Source organism: Sitophilus oryzae, unplaced genomic scaffold (genome assembly GCF_002938485.1).
Source record: "Sitophilus oryzae breed Bouriz unplaced genomic scaffold, Soryzae_2.0 scaffold_1084_pilon_pilon, whole genome shotgun sequence".
Lineage (NCBI taxonomy): Eukaryota > Metazoa > Arthropoda > Insecta > Coleoptera > Curculionidae > Sitophilus > Sitophilus oryzae.
The window spans coordinates 831,583-842,215 of NW_022145709.1; the positions used below are offsets into that span (position 1 = coordinate 831,583).

The 10,633-nt window shown below is 32.4% G+C and overlaps 1 protein-coding gene across 1 annotated transcript; it reads left to right on the plus strand.

Annotated features, from left to right (window-relative positions):
* Positions 1–2,411: 2,411 nt before the first annotated feature.
* LOC115880743 lies at positions 2,412–6,355 on the plus strand. The gene is made up of 2 exons (XM_030898024.1): positions 2,412–2,690; positions 3,694–6,355. Exons 1-2 carry the CDS (start codon positions 2,672–2,674, stop codon positions 5,673–5,675), a joined length of 2,001 nt encoding a protein of 666 aa, XP_030753884.1. The 5' UTR covers positions 2,412–2,671; the 3' UTR covers positions 5,676–6,355.
* Positions 6,356–10,633: the final 4,278 nt, after the last annotated feature.

Sequence of the window (10,633 nt, forward strand, 5' to 3'; positions counted from 1 at the left end):
AATAACCTGGTAAATTATCACTATTTATCCCACATATTGTAGTCAAAATTATTTTTATTTAACGTTAAAAGTTATAATTTGATTCGTACAGTACACTCTTACTTACTATATGATATTTTATATGAAAATTATTAACACGTATTCATTTTAAAGGTTTTTGTACACGACATGTTTCGAAACATCATCGTATTGAGACATACATAAATTTCACCTGTTTTTATTAAGTAGCTTACTTAGTTCAAAAAATACAGTTACTAAATTCGAATGTATTTAAAATAACTTGCGGTTTTATTGGGATCACTGTGACTAATTGATGATACTTGTGTTCGTTTTCAATAAATGTTTAATGTAGGATATTATTTCTGACTTTTATTCCTGATAAACATAATAGACCCTTAATGCTGTTGATTACTTTATTTTAGCTATGTTGTGATATCGTATTTTTCTTTTTGGTTTCTTACTTTACCACTCTCATAAACAAAGTAAGTGGCGCCCTTTTCACTGTCTTTGACCATACCTATTTGAATTCTTAGCATCAATATTAAAATCTCTGCAGCCTATATATGTTATCATTTTTTTTATTTTTTAACAACATTAGAAAGTCACTGTGAGTCAGAAGCCTTACCTACGAACCCAGCTTTCCTCTAACCCTGAGCAACAGATTCTTTTTTCATTCTATTTGGGTAATGACAGAAAAGTCGTCACACCCCTTACTTCAAAATGCACTAATACTAAAACCAAGAGAGATGCCAAGGAACATGTTGTCCTTCTAATATGCGGGGCTCTGTAGACGTGGACTGACTATTCCTAGCGACTTGTGGGTACACTGTAAGATCTAGTATTAAAAACACCACCGGTGAAGCTTTGGGGAAACCCCCAAGCGCCACTGGGGGAAGGGAAACCAAAAGGGAACTACAGGAGAGGCGGCTGACACTTGCGCGAGGCAATCCTCTACAAGTAGCACACAAGCTAGTAAGGATCTGGAGCCTACCTCTAGACCCAGCAAGCGCCGGAGCCAACCTGGCAGGCTCATCAGATTCAAGGTTCAATTCCCGAAACCGGTTGACGGATGGTTGTTGGGTTTGGTCTGATGAATTTAGTGCAGAAAAATTAGCACACTTCATGATTAAACATCAACAAAAAAATTGTTTACCGCATATAGGGTTCTCTCCAGTAGGTATGATTTCAGAGCTTAGCGAAACGCGGGTAAGAATGAAAACGACTTGATATTCAAAGGGAGATGATTGTACATTTTTTTGGCATTGTACAGTATTGAGCCTTTAATTAGTTTTGAGCAATTAGTTGGCAGATAAAGATCGTGCTCCGCATTCTTAAGTGGATAGTTGTGAGATGGCCTTTCGGGAATAGCAGGTATGTGCTTGCCGATTAAGCAAACGGATTCAAAAATGAATAAAGAAGGAAGAGTCAGTGTTTTGAAACTTTTAAAGAAATTTTGGCGGTGAGTTCTACTGTTCAGTCCCAATAAATATCGAACTGCTCTCTTTTGAAGTTTGAAAAGACGATCAAATTTTGGCGCGCAGCAAGTACACCACAATGGAAAAGCATAACGAAGATGCGACTCAAAAAGGGCATAATAGACTATTCTAGAGGTTGATAAGTTAAGGTCCTTAGAAGCTGATCTTAGCGCAAAACAGGCAGCGCTTAGTTTCTGTGATAAAGCTTCGATATGCAAGTCCCATTTTAAGTTGTTGTCTACAACAAGTCCTAAGAATTTCACAGAGTCCACGACGTCGAATTCCACGAAACCACAGACACCAAGACCACGAAATAAGTTTTTAATCGAGTGTGGCATAGGAGATTAGAATCTCACCAAGTTTAATGGTGGGTAAGTCACTGGATATAGTATTATATAGTGCCGTAACACATGGCCCGCTCCAAGTGAAACTAATATCGTCCGCAAAGAAGCATATTTTACCGTTAATGTCTAGATTTGCAATGTCCTTACAAATCTGGACAAAATAGAGCCAAGTACTGAACCCTAAGGGACACCACATCCTATAGGCTTACAAGAATTTATGTTTGTTTCTTTGTTATTTTGCTTTAGAACTTTTGATGATTTTGTTTCAGAGAGTAAATTAAATAAATAAATTATAGATAGTTCGTTTCTATATTTTTACGTTTAACTGATGAAATTAAAAACAATAATTATAGAATTACTTTCTTATTACAATATTAATACACTTGTACGCTAGCACCAAAACTCAGTCATAAAATAGGTAATTAAAATTGACAGTTTAATACTTTTAACAGAACGAAAAATGTTCGACTGTCGAACTGGCAAGAGAAATCTGGAATTGCGAGGCGTTTTAAAGCTCGGCTCCCAACTTTAATCCATAAATCCGAATGCAACTGCGTCTGGCCGAATCTTATTTAATTAGGCGTCGCACAGAGGGCCAGAAATACCCTTTAATATTGAATAAGTCCAAAATATTTTTATTAACATATCTGATAACTTAACACTTGCATAAACTTAGTAGACTTTGATCCATAAAAAAACAAAATAATTATTTCGATTGATCGTCATGGAGACGTCAAATAACGCGTCATTTTACGACAGGTTTGCCTTTCGCATTTGAAAAAAAGTTTGTCTTAAAAAGTTTCAATTTCGATATTTTTTCTGTGGGAAATTATAAGCAATCAAATTTTTGTGATGGATGTAGGTGAAAGAGGTAAGTGTAGTCTGCTTTAACATATTTTATTTTGTTAGTAAATCTTACAACAAAAGGCACTTTAAAGGAAGACTCCTGAATTGGTAAAAATATGCCTCAAATCGAAAAGTTCAAATTTGCCACAGACTTTTTTTAAAATGAGGAAATATCATATTTTTGAAACTTATATTTTTGGAATATATAACAACTATATTTTATTTTGATAAAAAAAAATTCTGCCCCAAAGTGCCCCCCATTGAAAAATGAGCGTTTTTATTTGCTATGCATTTGTTACGAAAAGGTCAATACGCTTATTTTTATAGTATTGTGAGTCGTTTTTTCGGGTTATTATTATCTAAAATAATAATAATAATGCCGTGAAAGCCTACATTTATTATACAGGGTGGAACTTTTAACTGGAATAAATTCTGTATTACAAAATACTATTCATCTCGTAAGAAATTAAAAAAAATACGGGTCAATTTTTTTTCAATTTGCCACATTTTTTTCATGTCCAAATGACACTCACCCCCCATTTGGGGGTAAAAACAACCCCCAACTTTTTCTTTTTAATGTAAATGCCTTGTGGTAGCCGAAATCTAAAATTTACGTAACGAAATCTGAAAATTTGGAAGATAACACAAGAAAATAGACAAATAATCCCAGAAATAATACAGAATGTCGGAAATGAGTTTCATTTTAGATTAAGGTTCTGTCAGGAAAAAAATAGTGAACATTTTCAACAATTTTTTGCAATAAATAATATTTTTTTTACGAGTTTAATAAAATACAAAAGTAAATAGTGGGTCATATTCCTTTTTTTGTGCCCTTTCCAACGAGCTACCACAAAACATACGTTTACATTTGAAAAAAAGAAAGTTGGGAAGAATGTAGACATGAAAAAAATGTGGCAAATCGAAAAAAAATTGACCTTATTTTTTTATTTCTTTACCAAATAAACGCTGTTCTTAATATATAATTTTGATGGAGTTCTAATAGTTCTGATGGGTTTTTGCATTTTTAGAACTTGAATCCCATACGATTCAGTTAAGACAAATATTTGAAAAAGGCATAGAGAGGATCAAAATCAAAGAGACATTAAACTCTATTTTATGTATGAAGTGCATGAAGCAAAACAAGGCAAGAGTAATGCAATATTCTCGTCTTTATTCCCTTGATTTTCGAAGGAAATGGCTGGCTGCAAAAAGGACCAAGAGTAGATTTTTAGACTGGAACAAAACATGGCTTGACAGGGTCATAAATTTTGCTTGTGTTAAAACAAAAACTACTGGAAGACCCAAATCTGAGTTTCAAAATCTCAGTTACTCTGGAAAATTCCGAAGAACGGAACAGTTACGAAAAACGGAAACAAGCGAGCTGATTTTTGCTACTGAATTAAGATTAAGGTCTGATGGAAGACCAGAAGCTGCTAAATTATTATCTCGATCTCGTACTGTTTTATCTCCGAACCAAGAAATAAAAAAAAATAATCAAACTACTTCCAAAAACGCACAATCTCCATTAAGTTCAGATCAAGCTTTAGCGTTATTTCTTGACGCTAAACTTACTAAGCGATCATACCAACTTCTAAGAAATAACGCTAAAGAAAACAATTTCGACATCTACCCCAGTTACAACAAAATAAGAGAGGCAAAGCAGTTATGTTATCCGGAGAATATTTCTGCGCAGGAACATTCTGTGGTGTTACCTTTACAATCGCTACTAGATCATACAACTTGTAGGCTTTTGTCGACTTTGGATCTAGAAAACCAACATTTTGAAAACTTAAATTTTACTTTAATTACTAAGTGGGGAATGGACGGAAGTAGTGGACAAAACGAATATAAACAAGCATTTGAAGGCAATTATAGTGACAGTAATTTGCTGCTTACATGTCTGGTTCCTTTACAGTTAAATACCACAAACGGTCAAAGCGCAAAAATTTATGTCTGGCAGAACCCCCACCCTGCATCTACGGTTTATTGCCGACCTCTAAAAATGCAGTTTTTGAAAGAAACTATCGAAATTTCAAAAAAGGAGAAAAGTCATATGGACCAAGAAATTTTAAATTTATCACCGACTAATTTTAGATTAAAAAATAATTCGGTTATTTTGGTAAAACATGAACTATACATGTCAATGGTAGATAATAAAATGATTAACTCAATAACAGGTACATCATCCCAAAAGTGTTATTTGTGCGGTGCTTCACCCATTGAGATGAACGATATTGATGCAGTTCTGAAAAGAACTGTAGATAAGAACCATCTTTCCTTCGGAATTACATCCCTACATGCATGGATTCGATCATTCGAATGTATTTTGAAAATCAGTTATCGATTACAGATACAAAAGTGGCAAGCACGAGGTGATGATAAAAATGTCATTAAGCAAGAAAAAAATAGGATCCAAGCAGCCTTTCGATCTCGTTTGGGGATTATTGTGGATCAAACAAAACAGGGAGCAGGGACGACTAATGATGGCAACACAGCCAGGACATTTTTTCAAAACTATAAAGTGTCCGCTGAAATAACCAATATTGACGAAAATCTAATATATCGCATTTATGTGATTTTGCAAGTCATTGCTAGTGGCTTTGATATTAAAATTAGAGAATTTAAATATTACTGCATTGCTACAGGAAGACTTTTTCTGCATCTATATCCATGGTATAGAATTCCTGCTTCACTACATAAAATTTTTATTCACAGTGCAGAAATAATCAAGTCTGTTCCTGTGCCTATTGGGCAACTGTCAGAGGAAGCCCAAGAGGCCAGAAATAAAGAGTACAGAAGGGCTAGAGAACAAAACTCTCGAAAATGCAATAGAGTATCAACAAATAGAGATGTTTTTAATTATTTGCTTGTTACTTCCGATCCAAAAATTACTTCACTAAGAAAGCATAGTACACCAAAAAAGAAAATATTTTGCCCAGAAGCACTTAATATGTTCAAGTCATTTAAAACTACTTCTTCTAACCACAGCAGCGATGATGATTCGGATTAGCTTAGTAGTTTTGTAAGATTCGAAATAATTATTGTTATACTTTTTGTTCCTGTAGGTATTTATTATATTTGTTGTGTTTGTTACTTTATAAAAAAGTTTATTTTGTTTACTTTAAATTTGTTATTAAATTCAATATTGTTTCACAAAAATGGTTGGTGTTTCTTAAAGAATGGCATTTTTACATTTAGAAAAGTAATAGTCTTAAAGTTTTGGCAAATGACTTTGACATTAATACATAGTATTAGATCGAAAATTAAAATAAACTAAAATAAAAATATGTCAAAAAGTACCAGTTGACATATTATTGTACTAAAAATGTAATTTTTTATCAAACTGGTAAAGAAAGTTTGGGTGTGCCATTTAAAAAACGAAAGTTAGGGTCACTTCCGGTCAAACCGGAAGTGATGTAAAACAATTGAACACGCAGAAAAATCCCGATTTTTCTCTTATATACGCTCCCCAAATATTATTTGTTTACGTCAAAAACAAAAATGTTATAGGGGCGAGCCACGTTTGAGGTACACCCGGTATTATATTCAGTTCCTACTATACCCTATATAATTATGTTTCTACTTGTCCAATTTAGATATTTTTCACATTTTAATCAATATTAGCTTTTGTATCACGTTCAAGACCAATTTCTACGCGAACAATAATTTTTCAATAAAATAAGGCTACGCTGGCCCACTGTGGTCGGTCAGAATTAGAACGATTAGTTTGGTGGAAAGTGTGGGTGAAAGGGGGAGAACTTGAACGAACGAACGATTGAACTTGTTCTTATTAGATAAGAAGAAAAGAACCGTAGAATAATGGAAGGTTACGCTTAGGCATTTAATCTTCATTAAATCTAAAAACACTTAATGCATAAAGTGTTCAGATCACTGTACCGAAAGTTATTAATATACCGGGTGCGTCTCAAAAGTGGCTCACCCACACAACTTTTTTTATTTTTTTTTAGTTAAAAAAACGAGATTTGGTATGTTAGTATATGATATAAATTAAGATTGATTGACGTTTTCAATTATTTTCGGCCACTTCCTATTTAACCGGAAATGACTACAACTTTTGATTTTTAAATAGCAGCCTCGGTATTTTTTTTTTACTTTATTCGATAGAGAATGACACCCTAAATATAATGACATATCATGTCAACATTCTGGCTTAAAACAAAATTGTATTTTAAATTTCAATCTAGACTGCTATGGCTGTGTTAAGAACACTAATTTTTAATCAAGGAGCTTTGGCAAAATAGATTTGATCGTCTACTGATTTTAGTGTTTGGTCTTGGCCTGCTAAAAGATGCCCAAATCGTATTTTTAATCATCTCTCATTTTTTTCAAATGGAACGAGGATGGTTCATTAGCATAACCTAAATAACCTAACCTAAACACACTTGGTATTTCGAGTCAAATTATCGTTATGAATCGCATGTTGCAATTTCAAGTAAACCATATTCGGAAATGTCAAAAGATGACATAATATGATGCTGTCAAAGTATGATACTGTCAAACATGATACTGTCTAGAGCAATGCATTATTATGCTAATGAGCCATCCCCGTTCAATTTGAAAAAAATTGAGAGATGATTACAATATATTTTTAATTTTTCCTTTAGAGGCCCCCATCCTCCCTTTTATAAATTCATTCATAATATTTTTATTATAATTTATTGCTTCATTTCAGGTTTTAAACAAAAAAAAATATAAATTTATTTTAAAGATGGCGCTATTAAAAAGATACATATGATTCTTGGTAGATAAGAAATAAAGAACCAAGGATAATATAAGGTTAGGATTACATGTCTTATGTTGATTAAATATAGTACACAAATGAAAATTGCATGATATTGCTTTTTTCATCAATATAAATAATTAATATTTATATTAAATTTAATTTAGATGTGTTTGCTTTGCAAAGTTTAATGAAATATATAACCTTTAACTGGCTAAATTAAAGACAAACATAAAATTATCTTTTTATTACAATCTTAAAAGAGAATTGTTCGCTAGCAACAAAATTCAATCCTAAAATAGGTAATTAAAATTGACAGTTTGAAAGTTCTACCAATCGAAAAATATTCTTCTGTCGAACATGCAAGAGAAATCTGAAATTGCGATGTGATTTAAAGCTCGGTTCCCAACTTTAATCTATTAACCCGAATGCAACTGCGTCTGGTCGAATCTTATTTAATTAGGCGTCAGTCAGAATGCGAACGATTAGTTTGGAAGTATAATGGGAGTTAACGGGAAAGCACTTAGCGAGAAATTGAACTAGCTCTTGCTTGATAAGAGATAAAGAACCAAGAATAATATAAGGTTAGGATTGCAAATAGGAAATTAAAATTGACAGTTTAAAAGGTCTGACAAATAAAAATTTCATGATATTGCTTTTTTCATCAATACATTTATATTAAATTTAATTTGGATGTGTTTGCTTTGCAAAGTTTAATTAAATATTGTATAACCTTTAACTGAAGAAATTAAAGACAAATATAAAACTACCTTCTTGTTACAATATTAAAAGAGAATTCTTCGCTAGCAACAAAACTCAATCCTAAAATAGACAATTAAAATTGACAGTTTAAAAGTTCTACCAATCGAAAAATATTCATCTGTCGAACATGCAAGAGAAATCTAAAATTGCGATGCGATTTAAAGCTCGGTTCCCAACTTTAATCCATAAACCCGAATGCAACTGCGTCTGGTCGAATCTTATTTAATTAGGCGTCAGTCAGAATTCGAACGATTAGTTTGGAAGTATAATAGGAGTTAACGGGAGAGCACTTAACGGGAGATTGAAATTGCTCTTGCTGGATAAGAAATAAAGAACCAAGAATAATATAAGGTTAGGATTACATATTTTATATTGATTAAAAATAGCACACAAATGAAGATTGCATGATATTGCTTCTTTTATCAGTACATTTATATCAAATTTAATTTGGATGTGTTTGTTTTGCAAAGTTTAAATAAATATTGTATAACCTTTATCTGACGAAATTAAAGACAAATATAAAACTACCTTCTTGTTACAGTATTAAAAGAGAATTCTTCGCTAGCAACAAAACTCAATCCTAAAATAGGCAATTAAAATTGACAGTTTAAAAGTTCTACCAATCGAAAAATATTCATCTGTCGAACATGCAAGAGAAATCTAAAATTGCGATGCGATTTAAAGCTCGGTTCCCAACTTTAATCCATAAACCCGAATGCAACTGCGTCTGGTCGAATCTTATTTAATTAGGCGTCAGTCAGAATTCGAACGATTAGTTTGGAAGTATAATGGGAGTTAACGGGAAAGCACTTAGCGAGACATTGAAGTTGCTCTTGCTAGATAAGAAAGAAAGACCCAAGCATAATATAAAGTTAGGATTACATATTTTATATTGAATAAATACAGCACAGAAATGAAAATTACACGATATTGCTTCTTTCATCAGTACATTTATATTAAATTTAATTTGGATGTGTTTGTTTGGCAAAGTTTAATTAAATATTGTATAACCTTTAACTGACGAAATTAAAGATAAATATAAAATGATCCTCTTATTATACCTAATATTAAAAAATAATTTTTCGCTAGCAACGAAACTCAAACATAAAATAGGCAATAAAAATTGACAGTTTAAAAGTTCTACCAATAGTATTTTTCTGTCGAACATGCAAGAGAAATCTGAAATTGCGATGCGATTTAGAATCGGTTCCCAACTTTAATCCATAAACCCGAATGCAACTGCCTCTGGTCGAATCTTATTTAATTAGGCGTCAGTCAGAATGCGAACGATTAGTTTGGAAGTATAATGGGAGTTAACGGGAGAGCACTTAACGGGAGATTGAAGTTGCTCTTGCTAGATAAGTAATAAAGAACCTAGAATAATATTAGGTTAGGATTACATATTTTATATTGATTAAATATAGCACACAAATGAAAATTGCATGATATTGCTTCTTTTATCAGTATACTAGCGTGTACCAGCGACTTCGTTCGCGTCGAATTAATCATTTGTAATGGTGATGATAGAGCAAAGCAAGAATTTCCATTAACATACAAACTGGATAAAATTTTCTCACATTTATGTCAGCATAAGAAAAAACAATATGGCGATGTTATTATATAACTTGGTAATATTTGAGGGGTAGTTTCATCTCGTTGGAATTTGACTTTCGAAAAATCCGTTTACCAAAAATAAGCTTTTTACGTCAAGCAGTTTAAGCAGAATCGTGGTTATGAAATTACCCAACTTTTTGGAACACCCTGTATGATTTTTTAAAAAAATTCAAAATATGTAAAAAAGCCAAATAAATTATGCTTGTCCAAGCGTTTTCCCGAAAGACTAACGACTAACCGTTTTTTAAATAACAAATATTGTAATATTTGAGGAGCGTTTTCACCGTCTTGTAATTTGAGATTCGAGAAACCCCTCCTTATCGAACCTCTACACCCCACAGTCAATCCGTTTACCAAAAATCAGCTTTAAACGTCCAGCAGTTTAAGCCGAATCGTGATTACTCAATGGTCATATTTTATGAAACACCCTGTATAAATTTATAAAAAATCTTAAAGTATGTAAAACAACAAAATAAAATATAGGTGTTTAAGCGTTTTTCCGAAAAACTCACCGGTTTTTAAATAAAAAATATTCTAATATTTGAGGGTGGTTTCACCCCCTTAGAATTCGAGTTTCGAAAAATCCCTTCTTATCGAACCTCTAAACCCTAAAGTCAATCTGTTTTCCAAAAGTTAGCTTTTTGCGTCAAGCGCTTTAAGCAGGATCGTGATTAATTAATGACCAGATTTTTCGAAACACCCTGTATACATTTTTAAAAAATCTTAAAATATGTAAAAAAACAAAATAAAATATACGTGTTTAAGCGTTTTTTCGGAAATTTGACCGTTTTTTAAATAAAAAATATTGTAATATTTGAGGGGTGGTTTCACCCTCTTGGAAATGGAATTTC